This window comes from Haemaphysalis longicornis, unplaced genomic scaffold, assembly GCF_048455015.1.
Source record: "Haemaphysalis longicornis isolate Haplotype H1 unplaced genomic scaffold, Haemaphysalis longicornis Haplotype H1 scaffold_4, whole genome shotgun sequence".
Lineage (NCBI taxonomy): Eukaryota > Metazoa > Arthropoda > Arachnida > Ixodida > Ixodidae > Haemaphysalis > Haemaphysalis longicornis.
Window position 1 is genome coordinate 90,736,810 of NW_027526361.1, and position 19,391 is coordinate 90,756,200.

Genomic DNA, 19,391 nt, shown 5'->3' on the forward strand with positions numbered 1-19,391 from the left:
GGCGCACGTTAAAGATCCCCAGGTGGTAAAACTTAATCCCGAGCCATACACTAAGGCGCGCCTCATCGCCTGTGTTGCGTCGGCGCGTTAAACCTCGTAATCAATTAATCAAATGTTTAAAAAGGTCGTTATTTTATTTCTCCGCGGTTTTCTTGTGTGTTTACTGCTATAAGCCCGTTCTTATTTATACTGCAGTCTGTCATCACTTTGCCAGTGTATGTGGCTGTGTTACGCTAAATCCCAAAATTGCATTTGAATGCAGATAAGTGGACGCACTCAGTGTTGCAAATTAAGTTTCCTTCGGCCAAATAAATATTCCACGTATAACGCACTACTTGCCGAATGTCACATTCAGCAACATATAAGATACAACACAACACAATACCATACAACACGACATAATACAATACTGCGAAATATCATATTTTTACACGACCGTCAAATGATGTTAATAAGCTCGCGAGGAGCAAAGAAAAATAAACATGCAATAATGAAACTAGCTACGCAAAAAAAAAGAAACCGTAAACCTCGTACCCAAAATTTGCGTATTCTGGTTTATACTTGGAAGATTGACTCGTTCTAGCGTCCACACACAGGTAATAATTTTACAGGGCTATTACAAATCAGTCGGCCATTACACACCCTCTGAGAAAACAGCAACCCCAAAAATCCGGAGAAATTCAGAGAATTGTTTACTAATGCGTAGCATTCTTATGCAGCTTGTCGAGAGAGTGAGTTGTTTTGATTTTTATAAATTATGCCAGACCAATTACCTCCATTTACGCTATTATAACGATTACAGGTATTACTTCAGCCAAATCTGTATTCTTGTGCAAATGAAGGGCGTTACACGGTTCACCATTTTCCCTATTTTCTTTCTATTTTTTTCTAATTTCTGGGGTTTTAAAAATTCCGGCAAACCAGTTATCTTCATTTACGCCATTATAAAGTTATATTACAAAAACGCCGTGCATTTTTGTGGCAATGCAGGGCGTTACACGGCCCTGGCTGCGGGGTACTCGGCAAAGAATACTGCGCATCAAAATGAAACGTCCCTTCGTCTAACGACAACGATGCTTGAAACGCTGACCTTTCTCGTGAGGGATTCGTTCGCGGCCATTGGAGTTGTTCGGGTTCAGAGTGTTTTGGTGACGGGACGGTGACCATCAGTGAGAACGAGAAAGCTTCGCTTTAAATCCACACTGCTTCGATCGTCTCGGAATGGCGCAATCAAATATGTGTCAGCTTCATAACAGAGGGTCCCAGTTTCCACTCTAACCCCGTCATGCGTTTTTGATGTGCCTTGACGCACTTGATGTGCCTTCGGTTATCATCGTCATCATCGTTTTGTGAAACCCATTGTGTAAAGGTGGGTTTCCTGAGGTTAATTTTAGTGACGTGGCGGTCACCCTCAGTGAGGTATGGAAAGATTCGCTTTCATAACTATGCTCATGATTGATCAAACTTTCGCATTCGCTTTTCATTCTGTGCGCGGCATAACTGCAATCGTACGCATCAATCTTTTGCAGCGTAATTTTTCAACTACTGGCCGGAATTTTGCGTGGCAACTTTCACTATCGCGTCTATTTGGCCGCGTGCATTCTCAAGATTACACCATTTTGCCTGCGTCAGAAAGTTCGCTAGACAATTACGGGCGTTGTGGTCACCGACTGAGGGGCTTAAAGTATCTCGTTTGTTATGCTGTTTAGTAAAGTTCGCGTGCTTTCTTGGGTACTTAGTTATTTTTCGGTTAGTTAGCACTATTCTCGGTACGTTTCCGGGTATTTTCAACGTTCCTGCTTTTGCAATCTGCGATGTCCTTTGGCTTGCCAGCCTAAGCGGCACACTGGGCGACCACAACTGAGTCACGCTTTCACATCAACACCGTAATTGTTTTGTTATACAAACTATTTTCGGCGCGACCTCCCGTAAACAATATAGAAGTGAAAACACGGAATTCGTTAAATTACGGGGTTTCTCGACCGCAATTCTTTTCTCCTGGCTGGCAGCAAACACAGCTTCCATCTCGCAAAAAAAAATCACGCTGGCAAACGTCAGACACTAAGGCTTATTACGTGTGTCATGTGCGAAGGCCTGTGCATGTTTATTTCACGGTATGAGGTCGCTTGTATGTAGCTGTAAATCTGTTGTGAAGAGGTCTTCCGTGGTGACAATGTCCTTGTCGCCAAATGGAAACAAGTCTAAGGTGTAATCTTCGCGTCGTAACTTGCGGTTGTGGAGGCGGGAGGGGTCCATGGCCTTGCGGTCCTGAAAGTGTCTTACGAGGTATTTAACGTCTTTCGCGGCGTTATTGTGGAACGCAAGGTCAACGCACGCTCCTCTCGATGTGGTTGTCGCCGCAATCGTTGTTGCGGACACGATTCCGAGATCGCTGCAGAGTTTGTCGAGAAACAAGTCGCTTGTTCCGGTGTTCTTGCTGAAATTTATTTATTCGCCAATCGAAGCAGGGGAATCGGCCGTGAGCGTCTGACGGCAGCGTTCACTGTCACCGTCCACTGTCCAGCCACTCTGAGTGGGTACACGGCAACTGTCATCGTCACTGAACAATCCCGGCCAATCCTCATGGTATGTGAGATTGTGACGTCGCAGCCGAATAGAAATTGGTGACTCGTAAGTAAGCGTCTGACGGCAGCTGTAATCGCCATTGGCAGTGTAGGTATGTGAGCATCGGTGCGGGTGTGTGAAAGTGTTGTTGGGCTTGTATTCAGCATTCCCGTTGAGTAACCTGAAGGTTGAGGCTAACGACGTGGCAAGCCACGTGAAACTGATTGTACACCAATCTGCGGGTACTGTTTGATACGTGAGGCCAAACATCGGGCCGTCGCATTCCCAAGCCAATGAGAAGGTTCAACCATCCTCTGTCCGCGCTCTCATGAAATTAGATTTTTAGTTCCGTCGACTTGCGCTACGATATTGTAGTCACACCACCAGTGCATTTTCGCAAAATGGCTCATTAGAGTACTCTCGAAATAAAACGAACGTTCTCAACACTGTAAAACGTCGAGACATTAAAAGAAATGTCTGCTAAGGATGTTTTCAACTCAATGAATGTCCTTTTGCTACCTTTCTTATTCTTTTTTCTTGTGCGTTTGCCGTATTGGACACCCTTTAACCATATTCGAAAACGTGAGAGCACTCGTATATATTTTATAGTTTCAGGGAGCGCAACCCAGTGAAGACGGGCTGGATGAGTACGGTTCACACAAAACCACTTCCTTACGTCTTCGCATTCATTTATGCGGGCTGTTTGGTCATGCTATGCGGAACGCGGAGCTGTCAGCACCACTCATTGTTTTATGTGTTACTTGTAACATACTTCTTTTCAAGGTAATACGAGGTAGCGATATCTCCAATCAATTCAGTCCCCCCCCCCCCCCCCCATTTTCTCGCTGAAGCACATTAGAGAGAAGCAAAGAAAATGCGCAAGAACTCGGACTTCTCGTGTAGTAACATCCCCCGCCCCCTTTTCATAGCCATGATACGCCCCGGTTCCTTGCTTACACTTTCAGGATATTCCATATTTCACGAGTATGCATATAAAGCCAGGTTAAAGGAGAGAGACAGGACACCCTTGACTTTTCCTCAGCCAACGCGCTTAAGCTATCAGGGTATTTTTTATTTTACAGGAATATATTTAAGGTCGGGTGAAAGGAGGGAGAGGAAACCCTGTACAATTTTGCAGCCCACGCCCAGGACTTCTTTCGGTACTCGAGTCATCGCCCGCAGTCGTGCTTGGTATGCCACAGAGGTCAATGTTTTCGCAGTTTGCATAAGAAGCGGCCCCGCTTGCCGCCGTCGCTTCGCCACGACAAAGGGCGTCATGCACGCCGTTGAGTGCATTCGTCAGGGGAGAAACCTGATGGCCAAATATTTGAACACGTTAGCCCGGTACAAAACAGCAACCCCCAAAAACACGCATTGCGGCGTCTTTGGCGTTAGTTATGGCCGCCCCCTTTGTAATATTCCTAGACGAAGTTATTGCCTCTGTTTTTTTCTGCTCACGCCAAGAGCGTCCACTTTATGACGTCACGCGTAGGCGAAGTTCACTTCTTTTCACGACACGGGCCGTCTGCAACTCCATCCGGCTTTCAGTTTTCATGCGCCCGCTTCTAGGAGCACCCCTGGGGCCGCTCCCAGCGGCTTGGACACCAAAGCAACCCTTGCAGCCCAACCACACGTCTTCTCGAGCGTAAGAGCACGTCCTCGCTTTTACGTGTGGGTTTTTCGCCGTTTTCGGCAAAGAAAACAAACAGAGACCCGAAGGTTCTTTTCAACCTTGACGTGAGGCCCTCATTCAAGCCTTCACCCTGACAAATTCTCGTTTTGTTTGCCCCTGGGTTGACGGACGATCTTTAAACAGGTGCAGCCATAGTGTGTAACCGCAAAGCAATTATCTAAAGCCGCTCTTGAATACGATAAAGTTTCTTCCAGGCGCAAACAAGGTCCGCCAACCACTCGTGCTCTGTTCCTCCAGGAGGGCCTCGCCCCTAAGCCTCGTCTGACAGCGCAGCCTTTGCGCTTTGTCCGCACCGTCTCAGTCTGATGATATGTGGCTACTGTAGGCACCTGTCACATACGCGCTCCAGGTCGATGGCTTCCCCCTGCGATGGCTTTCGAGTCACGCCCCCCACCCCCTCTTTTTCTCAAAGTCCTTGTTCAGACAGAACTGACTGCCGGTGTCGTCGTGGCGCGTCTTTAATCCTCGTTGACGTGCAATTACGACCAGAACTCGTACATATGTGGCATCAATCCTGCTTCATGTCGCCTTTGTCGCCGCATTTATCTTTCTCGCCCGCGAAAACAAAGGCCGCCAGACAAGAACAGGCACCCACCGGACGTACACCCAGCGGCCCCGAAAACCTGTCTTCGCCAAACGCGACGGCGGCCCGAAGCCTTGACCTTCACCCCTTTCGTCACACGCTGTGCGCGACGGCAAAACCTCTTTGCCATTCTCCAGCCGGAGGCCGTCCCCGCAGGCAGGGTTCTAAACACGCGCACTGGAACGAGCTCTTGTCAACCGGCTATATGTCCCACGTCGTTGAATGACAATGGTCGATTAGGACAAGTTAATAGCCAGTGCTCCCACCGGTGAATAATGTCTGCCATCTTACGAGGAGGTGAACCATGGGCGGGCAGAGATTAATGGCCGGTCGTGTATACTCGATTAGGTGATCTGAAGGCCCGGCGCCCGCTGGCAAGTACAATGCCGAAGCGGTGGCACGAAAGTTTTTGTTGACGACAAGGATAGGGGACCGCGTTCGGACTGTGGCAGCCACGAACGGCCGGTCGCCGTGAGCTTTTATTGGGTTAAGCGAAGGCGGTGTGTGCTGGGTCATTGAAGTTTGGCGGCTGGTTCTCTTCTGCGGGCACGTACGACGTGTGCGAGCGCATTGTTCTCGAAAGTTTCATGCATTCCTTTTCCGTGGTGCGTGCTTGCTCTTTGTGTCCGGCTTCCGCTGCACGCAAAGTGTGGGGGTCTCTAACATATCCACGCCATGGCATGGTTTTCCTCGGGATGTCCGACAACGAGCGCAAGTTCCTTTTTTATTTTATGTTATGTTATGTTATGTTATGTTATGTTATGTTATGTTATGTTATGTTATGTTATGTTATGTTATGTTATGTTATGTTATGTTATGTTATGTTATGTTATGTTATGTTATGTTATGTTATGTTATGTTATGTTATGTTATGTCATGTTATGTTATGTTATGTTACGTTACGTTTTATGCAAAGTCAGGAATACCACAATCCTCAAGCATTTGTATATCCAGTGAAAATTTTCATTTCCAATTTTACCTTTTTATCTTGCTAAAATTAGCGTGTTAGCATCTTTGAAAAACCGATATCTTTCCTTTTGAAATATCTAGGAAAACAATCTGCGCCACCTGACTGACCATTTCTATGTTTTTGTTCGGTTTCTTGTTAAAAAAGAGAAAATAAATAACCAGAAAATGCAACCACAATGTGACTCCTTTCGTTCGTACACATTTTGCTCATGAGATGCCGGCTTGCACATGCGGCTGCTTAGTATCTACACTCCGGCTGCTCTACAAGCCGCTTTTCCTGAATCTCTTGTGAATCTCTTGAACACCGACTCTACATGCTGTATGCATGGCAAACCTTCATTATTTAGGAAACGTGCAGGCGCAACCACTACGAATTTGCCTGGGGCTCCTAAAAAGCCCGTCTTCGATGGGAACCCTATACGGGAGGTAAAATGCTTTCTGGCTCCACCTTCCGCCAGGTGTTCAAATTACCTATGCCCGAAAATGCCTGCCACTCCGGCATGGGCGTATGCATCGTGAGCTGTATGCTCCACTGTACCTGGAATAGGTAAGAGGCAATCCATGAGTGCGATGGACATGACGCATTTCGTGCTGGGATATATCCACACCTTTTGTGGAGAACAAACTCCCGTGCGCAAAGATAAATCTGTCACTTCGGTCTCTCCTCCTAACGGCGCATGGGTTTCTTCGTCGGGATGCTCTTTTAAAGAGAAGCTGAATTAAATTCACGCAAGTTTGGTTCGCGAAGGACATAAAATTTTCCTTCAGTGGCCGCCAGGACATTCTTACATAGCGGGCAACGTCGCTTCCGATTCGGCCGCTAGGGAAGCCCGCGTCCTACAATGCACTGTTAGAATACCGTTTCCTGTCAAGGATAGCAAGGCAGCTGGGATTGACCTGGGATATAAACTTCGGCTGTCGGCTTGGCAGGATCCTTTGAAACGGTACGCGCCCCTTAATGAGATAGAGCGTGAATGCAATCTCCGGATCCTGCAAGTTCTGCCCAAGAGGACTGAGGGCGTGCTACGCCGGCTGCGACTGAACGTTACATGCAGCCGCAGCTTCTTGGTAAAATTAGGATTGGAAGAATCGTCACTGCGTCCGGTATGCGCATCCTATGCTCCTGCCCGCAATGACGTGCAAGTGAACTTGTACTAATGAACTTGCACCAATGTCGGAAGTACTTGTGCGAGTCTGACGAGGAGTGGAGCTGGAATTTTCTCCCTCCCTTGGACCCTGACGCAATCATGACGAGGCGGTGCGAAGGGCAAAAACTCTATTTTCTCTCTTCACTGCATCGGGGCTGTATGAAGTCCTCCGTTCCCTGTGGGCATATATTTTGCCCCCTTGTTTCTTTTAAATGTGTGTACATCTCTGTACGGGCCTTGGCTCATCATTGTAAAATCACGTTTTCTATCGAGGTTTTAGTTTGGATTGACATTATGTATTTCTAATTCCGATGCATCATCATCATCATCATAATCATCAAAGTCGTCCTCGTCATCGTCATCATCCCCAACATTATCAACTTCATCAGAAACCGTAGCAGCAGCAGCAGCAGGAGCAGCAGTAGCCTATTTATTATATCCACTGCGGGAAGAAAGCATCCCCCTAAACGGCACAATACAGCCGCGGATGCTGCACCAGAAAAGCCACCGTTATTCACCGGCCCCGTACATAACGACATATATACGGTGCCCTATCCCTACTCCGCCGCTCTTTTTTCCCGCTTTTTCGTCTCACTTTGTTCACCCCATCTGAAGTGGAAAGTTTTGTCGTTAGCTGGGATGACCTCTTCAGTTTTCATTAAAGCTCGCTCTGTTTCTTGCAATCACTTTGTCTAAGGTTTGGAGCAGGCTACGGGCTGGGTCTATATAGAGGGTGTAAATATAGAGCGCCAAATTAGGGGGACAAAGAAATACAAGTGGACGGGACGAGCGCAGATAACTACTAGGGCAGTGATCGCTTTTTTAAATATTTGAAGCCATGAACCGACTCGCCCAGCCAATCATTCTATTACGGGGTGTGCTTGTGTTTTTAACGCCAAACATTGTACGCGTACTACTCCCGGTTTTAATGAACTGGCTGGCTGGCTGGCTTTCTGGCCTCCTATTACAAATGCGCTCGCACGTCATAATGGCTTCCGTTAGTGTAAGAAGGTCTGCACACGAGCGCAACCCCCTCTCTCTCTCTCTCTCTCTCTCTCTCTCTCTCTCTCTCTCTCTCTCTCTCTCTCTCTCTCTCACACACACACACACACACACACACACGCAGACAGAAACACAAACACACGAATGACCGTGTGCGCTGAAATTGTCAAGGCCATCACGATTACTGTTTCCTCACTAACGGATGATTATGTAATTACAAGAAGTTCCAAGTAATTCGAGCAATTCCAAAAAGCTCTAGATGTACCAGTGAATTCCAAGAAAATCTAAGTAATTCCAAGTAATTTCAAGTAATTCCAAGTGATTCTGCTTGCAGTTCGCAGTATACCGGAAAGTTCCGCTAATTGAATCTGACTCATATTTAATGCACCGATACACAAGAACAAGACAACACCAGCACCGCCTCCACGCGAGGAACCCCTTCCTTCACGTGACGAACTAACGACATTCCAAGAAATAATTTCTCATAAGCTCGGTCGCAAGATCTATCCAGCGGCGGATAAACAGCTCAGCAAAAAAGAGGAAGTTATGTGGAGGAAATTGCAAACCGGGGTGTTTCCGAACCCTCAACTATACAGCAAATGGCATCCGGAAGTATTTAATTCTAAGTGCACTCACTGTAATAGCATTGCGGACGTAGCCCACGTGGTCTCGACATGCCCTTTCTATAACGACCCGAACAGAAATGTGGAATCCTGGGAGATCTTATTACTCAACCATAAAGCAAAAGAGCAACGCAAAGTCATCGGTCTGGCCCTGACCGCCGCCGAATCCCAAGGGATTCCGGCCGACGGTTAGGGGGTGAACGGGGTCTAGGCTAATGCCCTCTCCCTCGTCATTTTAGTCGGGTGCAAATAAAAGTTAATTCTCTCTCCCTCTCTCTCCTCTTGTGCATCGTCGGTCTGCGCTTTAAATATGAATTGCAATTTTCCCGAGCAAAACAATGCTTCCCAATTAAAGGGACTCTGCAACACTTACGATAAACGCTTTCACTATTTCCTCCGCATCTGGAAGCACTACGAAATCTATATTTATCGCCAGCACGGAGCTGTACCGCGTGATTTACTCGTCGCAGCAAATCCACCTCCCGTTTCTGCTTTGCTTTTGTGACTTTCTTTTTGAAGTGGCTATCAAATGCTTTCATTGCTGCAACTGAAAGAAAACCGGCCAGTAGGCGCTACGCCGCTGTAATGACGTAACTCAAGCGGTCGAGAAACGCCAACACCGGGAAAGAGAGAAAAATATTTTGAGCAAGTTGATAAGTTATCTGATGGGCACAGAGCAGTAATTTTTGGCTGGGGTACTTTGCGGCTTCCTTTTCTATGTACTGGATTTGTTGGTTGACTCGTTCTGCAAGTATTTAATACTTCGAAAGAATTTGAAGAAAGTGTTGCACGGCTCCTTTGAGGATAATCATCGGAGAAAAAATTCGCTTATGGTATATATTTCTAGCCGCGTCGAGTCTGTGTGCCGAAAGCTCGAACGTGGCCTTTCGCGTAAAAACGGGCGGACGGGCCAACTCTGACTTAAATAGGTACCAACATAAATTGTTACGAGGTGCCGTTCACGAACATTATTTTCGAAAAAAAAAAAAAAGATGGCACGCCGATAATAATCAATTACCGAGACCGACGTCGAAATTTGTCCGAACAACACTTCGAACAAGAAACAGTGGTTACTGAAGCAGGTGAAGATCCAGTCTAATCGTAATCTTGTAGGAAAGGGTGAAAGGAGGAAGGCGTCGTTGGTTATGGCGTTACAAGAAAGGGGAATGGCAGGCGCGTGAAGTTATCAGTGCTAGTTTGAAGGCGTTCGGGATTGCGGAGATCCCCCTGAACCGTTAGTTCAACGAAGGCTGCTTTGTATCATTTAGTCTACTCAGAATATGCCTACCTCGAGATTATTAAACGAGATAACCCCATCAGGAAACGTGGCACGTGTGAGGATCAACCTTCCATAGGTCTGTATGATAAGCAAGTGACATTGCTTACGTATCGGATTTTCGATTTGCGTTTCGTTCTTGGGTGCAGACTTCCTCTTGCGTTTCTCTTAACTGCTTTGCTCCGTAATTTTGTCAATTTCATTTTGTTGGTTGCCGACTCAATCTGATGTTTTTTTTAGTTTCTTTGCTCCGTAATGTTCTCGATTTCATTTGGTTATTGCTTGCCTACAGTTAAAAGTAATATGACGTGCAGCACTCATTAGCATTCACAGCTGAATACAAACTTTTCGTTTAGAATCAACGGCTCAAAGAAGTACATGTTACGTAGTTCCCCTCGAAACTCGCATTTAACTTTACACTATCTATATGACGACTGCAAGAATGTGTTCAAAATATCGATAGCCCTCCTTGAATGCCAGCTGCGATTGTAGGTCCCATTGTACATTCAAATCAAGCTATGCAGCAAAGAATGCATATTCGTTAATTGTGGGGCTTAACGCGCCGAAACTACAGAGGTTATGAGGCGCGCTGTTGTGGAGGGCTCCGGATTAATTTTGACCACTTGGGGATCTTGAACGTGCGCCGAAATCTTGAACAAACGGGCATTTTTGCTTTTCGCCTCCATCAGGAAAGCGGCCGCCGCGGGCGGGAATAGAACCATTTGCATATTCAAGCTGTCTTAAGTTCTCGCATATGCCGCAGGGACCTCCTTCTAAATTTTACTTTAAAGATATGCTACATAGCTACTAAAAACTGTTCAGCGCAGCAACACTACAGGGTGGGTTTTACCCCAAACAAAACTCCAACAAGAAAAAAACGTAAAATATATATTTCACATACTCAGGCTGAAACGAATTTGAACTTTCGCGGCAAGAACTGCCAACAAAACAAGCGATTTTATTAACAAATAAAATTAACACGGCTTTTCGAGTCTTCTTCCCAACGCCAGACGAATTTTAGGGGGTAAACATGAGGGACACATACGCATGCGCACTCGCGTGGTGAAGCATACCAACGAAAAAGGGGGAGGGGGGGGGGGGGGGGGGCAAGTAACGGTGAAAGGAGACCAAGCCAAAGCAAGCTCAGATGACCTTAATTTACCACAAGCTGGTCTGTACGACAGGATTCATGCTCGTAGAATTGTTTCGAGGTGCTACACGGACTGTTCATTCTGCCGGCGCAGGCAACGAAAACGATGGCACGAAATGCAGCTTCAGTGTTCTCCCACTCGGTTCACGCAAAAATCGAATTAAGCAGCCTTTGACTTTCTTTGTGGAGAAAATTTTTTGCACCACATCTATGTTCCTAGACAAAACAGCGTAAAACACTTCTTTGGCGAGCCTTTTCTGCTTGACCTAAGCGATAAAGAACAAAGTAAACAGAGAGTGTGACTGTTGAAGGACGGACATTTCCGCTTTATGAAATTCTGGTGCCTTGCACACGTGACCGCGATGCCCGAGTAGTTTATATCATTAGAGCAGAAAAACAGTTCCCCAGGCCAGCTAATTCTGCTCACGGCCTTTGAATGCGAAAGCATTGTGGCTTCTCCTGGCGATACGCGTAAGCAGATTCAAGTGCGCCGAGGATTCTTATGGTCTTATTTTATTTTATTTTGTACTATACAAACGGACCGAATTTACTTCGAACTACTACTTCCCAGAATCGGGGTCCTCCGTGGTCCCGGTGCACATGTTCCTTTCACGTATCGTCGCGTGTTTTTCCATAGGCTGCGCTCTGCGGGGCGTTTTGGTACCACACGCTGCGGACGTTCAACAGCACCGGATATTTCGACTCCAGAGATACAGACGGCTTTCGATTTAAAAGATCGCGAAAGGGGCAGCCTCACGGGGTGACCTTTTCGCTTAACCGCAGACGCAAGTCGGCCTCCATATATAGGCCCGCGGATCAGATTATATCACGCTCCTACGAGAGGAGAAGTTTCGCACATTCGATTCGTATCGGTGGCACTCAGCCATTGCATAACAGGAAGTCCTTATAGAAGTGGCTGCCTTCAGGGGCACAGTTATATAAGAAGGTGAGTCCGGACAAAATTTCTAGCTCTATCATAGAAGGCGACATCGTGGCTGACTTCCTTTTGATGTCTTTATAAACACCGCGTCCTTGTAGCCGCCTCCCCTCCGAATAAGCGTATCTATTCCTGTCCTTCCTTGATGTGATACAAGTATTCAATTTTATATCCTTCTGTAAGGCTTCCCTGCATCTACATGCCTGTAGCGAAGGTTACACATCAAGGTGCATTTAGTCTATAAACCAGTGCCAACCATGGAGGTCAGAGAGAGCTCATCATTTGATTTCACATTGTAATTAGGCTAGAGCGATATCAAATAATTACATTTTTACGAACAAAGGGTAAACAATATGTTAATTTGAAAAATTTAGCGTGTTAGTTTTCTAAACAACGTAGTAGGCGATTTTACATCGATTTCATGTCGTAGTCTTTGACTTGTATCCGGCCATATTGACACATGTGTGAGCATGTTTAAAACTTTAATAGCTTCTATATACTCACTTGGTCATCAGCCAGAGAAAGACGAACGACAAACAGCGTCTGGAACGTCAGAGAAATCGGGAAATTGAAAATATCTGCGAACACTGCTATTAACGCCAACATTTGAAAACTTTGAAAACAAAAGCACTGACCCACCATTGACTCGCGTGACAGGAAATCAGGCAGCAAGCTTTCTAGGGTCATTGCTAATATGCAAGATTTTATTGTTTCCTTTATATGGATTTCGACACAGCGCATAAAGCAGCAGTTTTTTCATCCACAGCAGGAAATTATCTGTAACGTAGGTGCCAACTAACCGCAATTTTCCGAATTATGACTTTTTGCCATGTTTGGGCCACAGAACTGCAAAGAAAATGATAAAATGGTGGCAAATAATAAAGAGGGGGCCATGGGAGACGGTGAGCGGAGGAATTAGCGAGATACGCAGAAAAACTTTGAAGATTATTATATAAGGAGTAAGCAGAGGAAGGAGGCATATGCACGGGGCTTGCAGGCAACACTGCCCGTTCTCTCTTGTCTTTTTATTTTCATATTTCTTTTTGTTTTCACATACCAAAGTAAACTCGATCGTGGGTACAAAGAGAAGGAGGCACACATTAGGTAAATCTCAAACTTAGTAGACTAGTATTCATTTGCATAACCTAAAGAACCTGCATATATACAGACAGTAAATGCGGTTCCGTTTCAACGTTGCAACCGTACACTGGTTCCTTAGGCGTCGAACCTACACAATTGCATCGTCTCCCACGAATCTGCTTGTTTATTATGCAGGCCATCAGCAGCTGTGCCTGATGTCACTGCTGATCGGACAAGCCCCTGAGGCGTAATCAAGGATGGCCAGAGTTCGCCGGCCGTTGCACGTCTTCCGTTGAACTTGTGGAAAGTGCCTCTGATATCTATGACGGGCTCTGCTGAACTCAGCGATTGCCCTCTACTGATCAGCGAACCTTGGGCTGCCACGAATTCGGAGTACATAAGGAGCAGCACATCCGACAACCACGGGGGTGTCGAGCTGGCGCAATAGCAGCGTCGCTCACGCATGTCTTAGTTATCATGCAGGCTAGTTTGGGTTTTTAAGCGAAGCTTACAGGGCTAGGGTTCGTGTATTTTTCATTACTGACTCCCAAGGCTCCACGTCTGATCACTTGGGTATGCAAATAGCGCAGATTAGTTAACAATAAGCACCGTTTGAAGTACCAAAACGTGATTTAGTCCTCAAGCCTATGTGTCTCACCCCTTGGATATACCTTTTCAGTAGATTGGTTACAGATAGACCCCGTTTTCAAGACCGATAGAGTCAAAATAAAAGTTCGTGCGTGTATGTATGTGTCTGTCTTAGGTAATACCGACGTCAACACCAGAGACAAGTCAATTTTACGCTGATGGTTCTACCCCATTCTATTTCCACCCCAGTCCCTTTTCCGGAGTTTCTGTCTTCATTCGTGCACCAAAAAACCGGTTACAGGAGGCATCACTTTTTTGCTACGTCAAGCAGCATTCCATCTCTTGTTCGGGCTTCTGTGCGATAACATAAAATTTATTACAGGACCGGTGGACCTTCCTTTTTCATAATTGTTGGATGGCCAGGCTGAAATAACAACAACCGTTGCGGCAATAGAGACGTACCAGGATGAAAACAAGGTTACTATGCAGGCTTTAATGAAATATTAGCATGCCTAGAACAAAAAAGTGGAAAACTTCAGCACTGTAGGATGGTGTAGACGAGTACACTAAAACCATTCAAATGCGGCAGGAAATACTCCGATTTCTGCACAGCAAAGAGGAGGATTTATAAAACGCTACTAGGCGATGGAACTTGGTATTCTACAGTGTATATAGAAGACCACGAGGAGCACGAAACATATGATTCGGCTAACGCACGTACTCTAAGTTTGCAAGTCAGTCTTATTGATTGGCGCTATGAAAATTGAACTAGCACACCAACTGTGTAAATAACAACCATCCTATAATCATGAGTCTTGCTACGTATACCGTAGGAAATGCATTGTAACTAAGGCCAAAGATTGGAGCCGTAGTTCTTTTATAATCGCAGCAGGCTCCTCCGAACCCGCTGGAAGAAAAAAGAAACAGCTTTGGAAATACTGTGCCAAGAAAGCAAAAAACAAACAGAAAAGTAAACCGTACACATGATCTTTTCATCAATAAAATCAGGTATATCTATGACGAAGAAATGGCAAAGTCCGCTGGGCACCCTGTCAAGAGAAAGGGTAAAAATGCAAACTCTCTTCCTTGGTCGCGAATTTCCGAAGCATTAGAAACGAAGTCGAATAACTTTCCAGCTTTACCAGTATGCCAAACCCCTCAGTAGTACTTAGCACCGAGTCGTTGTGTGTGCGGAGATTGGTAATGACGAAGTATTTCTTTCAGCCTACGTCTGTTATCGAAAACGACGTAACGGCCAGGAGGTAGGGGGGGGGGGGGGGGGGGGAGGGGCGGTGTTGCTAGAAGTTGACATACTATCAAGCGAGGCTGTGGGCACCCAACCTCGGCCTCAAAATGGCGTCTGCTTATCGCTATCTTCCTTCTATCGCTCACCCGGTAGTTCAAATCGAATGTTCATTGAAAGCGATTCACCTCATTGCCACAGATAATTTGTTATGGAGGCGACTTTAATTTACCGGGTATAATTGGTCCCACATAGCTGCTTTACAAAAAGGGGCGAAACGCACTGTGCCAAGAGGTATTCGAGTAATGTGCGGCTCATTTTCGACGTCTCAAATGGCGTTGTAACCCACGCGTGGCGAGAACATTCTGAATCTATTTCTGGCTAATATTATGACCGAGATAACTTGACGCTGTTACTGCCCGGCATAACTGAATCCAAAGCAGTTTTTGTTCTAAAGTGAAACTTGGGTGTGCCGGATGCCAGACACCGGTAATCGCGGTATGCATAATTATCAAAAATCTCGCAATGCAGAGATCTCGTTTGCCATTGACAGGCATTATAACGATATTGGAACACTTTCAGAACGCTGTGAACCACATGAGTTGTGGAAAGCTTCCAACTGCAAAATTTTAAAATACGTGAACACTGCGTACGACCGCGGGTAATGACGTCACGCCTTAGCAAAAGTAAATCACAGTTCACAAAAACGGTTCGCCGCTTGAGTAACAGACAAACAGCAGATTTATGCGGCATGAAAAAAAAATAGCTTGGGAAATTAAAAACATTGGAAACTATGGCGAACGAGTTTAAAGAAGTCACCAAAAAATGTAAACACTCTTTTTGTTATTATTTTCATGACGTGTTATGAACCCCTCCAAGGAACTCTGACACTCTATAAATACAAATAGAAAGGATCAAATTTCGATTCTGGCTCCTAAATGTAGCTGTGTGCAACTTTTTTTCCGAATTTTGGGGGTGTTCTGTGGCGTAGCTACACCCGCTATGTGGGGTGGCCTGTAGTAAAGATGATGATGATGGTTGGTGTGTAATGGTGCAAGGCCAACAAGGGCAAAGAGCGCCAGAGAAGAAGTTATTTAATCGTTGATGAGACCGTAAATACTAAAACATGTGAGTAAAAGTAAAAGTGACGCAAAACAAAAGACAATGGAGATAGCTCGTGTATAGGGTCAGGATGATTACACGTGATATGAGAAGAGCTGCAAAATTTTACCTGAGCTAAAAACTTAAGAACACGTTGACTAGAAAACATTGGTTCGTCGGCTAAAAAGTATGATTGGTGCAGTGGAATGTGTCGTCTGTGTCGTCTGTCGGCTGTAGTGAAGAGTTACTGACAATGTAGGCCTGAATGTGATGGTATAAATGGTGTATTTATTTTCACCATCTACACCCTTTACACCATTTATTTACAACTTTTACACCATTTATTTATTTACACCATTTACAACTAAGTGATGGTGCATTTGCTCACAATAGTCGCAAGAAGGCCACATGCTGCAACGCGTTTTTAGTTCTTCTTTTTTGAGAACACCCGCTGGGTAGTTGGGTGAGGCTGAACCTATGGGTGACATTGCGTTCTCTGTACGGGGAATATAGCAGCTGCTTTTACGTTTGAAACCTTCCAGCTCTATGGGTCCTGGCTATTGTACCCACAGAATCGCTGCCATCGTGCGTAGCCCGATCATCAAAATATTTTTGCCCTCTTCTTTCAAGGCCACTTAGGACTCTTACCCGATTAACAAAAACTTGCAAACTTTGTGCCATTGCAGAGATCGGGATCAAGCATACTCGGTGCTAATTATTGCCTTGTTTCTCTCAAGATTGTCATATGTAAGGTGATCTTACGCGTGCTTTTGACTCGCATTATTGACCACTTACGTTTTTCTGGCTACTTAGCTTTAAAAAAAATCGTCTAACAACGACGGTGGTTGAACGCGAAGCTTTCTCGGGACGAATCATCGTCGTATTTACACGGTGGGGTGCAAGATTTCAAGAGCGAAGCTGTTGAGCAAATTGTTTTTGTGTGGCGTCCGCAGTTAAAAATACCGGAAAATTCCGAGACCCGACGCGGTGGCTCGATAGCTAAGGCGTTGCGCTGTTAAGCACGAGGACGCGGGTTCGATTCATGGCCCCGACGGCCGCTTTTCTGATGGAGGCGAAAAGCAAGAACACCCCTGCGTACGAGATTTCGGCGCATGTTAAAGATCTCCATGTGGTCAAAATTAATCCGCCCCCCCCCCCCCCCCCCCCTACGGCACGCCTCATCTCCTGCGTTGCGCCGGCGCGTTAAACCCTGCAATCAATAAATCAATTAAGAAAATTCCGAGCGCTCGCGCCCGTGTGCCTCAAGCTCAGGTTCGTCAAGCTAAGCATATCAGCTTGGGGAGATCGACCAACGTTGGCCACAAAAAAAGAAGAAAAAACCTCCAGCGTTCGCCGTATTGTGGCAACACTTGCTAGCAACGAGCAGGACACGCCATAGCGTGCGCCTCTCCTTTGTTCGTCCTCGTTTCGCCGTGCGCATGTGCTCTGTACCGTAGGAGAGCAGCGACTCGAATGTCGAAGCTGCTGTAGGTGATCACTGACTCCACATGGCTCGGCCGCGGATAGTTCGCACGGCCGAGGAAGAGGCCGCGCCTCGAGAGGCTCGGCGTACAAAGCAACCGCTAGAGACGATAAGTCGCGCTTGCAGAGTCGCGTACGAAAACGTCGAGCAAAATTACGAGCTCACTCTGGACTTGCTCAACATAAGGTCATCGAAATTTCATGCCGCCAACGTCAACCACGACACCCCAACGACACTAAAACTGAACTTTGTGTCCATCAATGACCACTTACAACAGCTTCGCTATACAATTGTGTTGCAGATGAGTGCAAGCTTCTCTGAATTTTTTTCTGTCTAATTTTGCACGTCCATGCACCCCTTTCCAAATTGAAACCGCTTCGACCATGTGCAAATTCGTCATTGCGCTCGTGCGCTCGAAGTCACATACAGTGGTTCCATTGGGTTCTCGCAACATTTGTGTGCTCGTCTACCATGGAGCCAATGAGGCGTGGTAACCTTTTTAGACCGGTTTGCGCTGGCGGGCTGGGCTTAACCCATCTCTTTGTACGACGAATAGTGGAACGGTTCTTCTTTTTGGGGGCCTTCCGCCACCCTGTTATTCGCGCTTTTTTGCTAATTTTTTGCCTAATGTTGTGGTTTCATCATCATTCTCAACCAGACCATGTTTGGTGGGGTTTATGTATGAAGTGTATACTGCAATATGGTTTTTGTTTGTTCGTTTTGCCCAGAATATATGTTCAGTGTGTCTTGTGTTATTCTCTAGAAGGACCTAATCTCAATGCTTTTCCCAGCACCACTGTATAGAACTGTTTGTTGTAACTTGGCTGGAAAAGATGTGCTTTTACGTGTCCGTAAAATGCCGCTTTCTCCCTCAACAAAAACGCTCTTCTTCAAACTGCACAGTGAAACTTTGCCTGTTAAGACGTGGCTGCAGAACCGGAACATTTTTCTGTCTTCTGTGAACTGTCGCCTGTGCAATGTACCGGAAACTATTGAGAACTGCTTCATAAATTGTAAGGATGCCATACTATTTTGGGGTGTCCTCCAAAGAACTCTTAAGAAGGGCTTTGAATTTTTTCCACATGGTATACGGTATCTGGTATTACCCGCAGACGGTGACGTGCATATGATTGTTCTTTTTCTAATCACTCTGCATAGTTTATGGAAAACGCGAATGCTGGATAGGCACGCGGAGCCGATGGCTTCTTCCAGAGCACACTTCTGGCAAATGATCGTTTTTCCTAAAGACATCTATAAGCAAAATGATTACCGCCCTGATTGGTAACCCCACATTATTGTTGTTCAATGTGGCCCCGTATTAAACTGAGTGCACATAATTGTTCATTGTGTTTAGTTTTGTTTTTCAGCTTGTAATCAACTCATTTTGGTGTGTACGTAATCAACTCATTTGTATGTGTACATAGGTGTAAATATGTGTTGTGAATATCGTTTCCTACATTGACATGTAGGGCAATAAATACCACGTGAAAAACAAAAATACGTCGAAAGGGAGAAATCGGATGGACGCTGGCTCCAGAACGCGAGGGTCCCAGGTTCGGTTCCCGCCACGGCAAGCGTTTTTTTTTTTTTTTTTTACTTCACCCCTCCTCGCGTTATACACGCCAATAGAAAAAACGCTAAAGCGTCGCCCTAAAACCTGATTGATTGATTGAAGGGTTTAACGCGCCGACGCAACGCAGGCGATGAGGCGCGCCGTAGTGGAGGGCTCCGGATTAATTTTGACCACCTGGGGATCTTCAACGTGCGCCGAAATCTCGTACACGCGGGCGTTTTTGCTTTTCGCCTCCATCATAAAAGCGGCCGCCGCGGCCGGGAATCGAGCCCGCGACCTCGTGCTCAGCAGCGCAACGCCTTAGCCACTGAGCCACCACGGCGGGTCGCCCTAAAACCTGGTATTCGAGCTGGACTTTGCTTTGCCACACATTCAAC

The 19,391-nt window shown here is 46.0% G+C and overlaps 1 protein-coding gene across 4 annotated transcripts in view; it reads right to left on the reverse strand.

The window, feature by feature from the left end:
* The window catches only part of LOC144179056 (acetylcholinesterase-like), a 74,123-nt gene that overhangs the window by 31,238 nt on the left and 23,494 nt on the right, over positions 1–19,391 (reverse strand). The window contains exon 2 of one of the 4 annotated variants that reach the window (XM_077707239.1): positions 12,451–12,489. The exons of 2 other annotated variants lie outside the window; for them this stretch is intronic. In XM_077707239.1, the coding sequence (XP_077563365.1) occupies positions 12,451–12,458 (8 nt within the window). In that variant the 5' untranslated portion in view covers positions 12,459–12,489. Of the gene's footprint in view, positions 1–12,450; positions 12,490–19,391 lie in introns of those variants that run through there. One more of the 4 variants, XM_077707244.1, reaches the window with a different exon arrangement.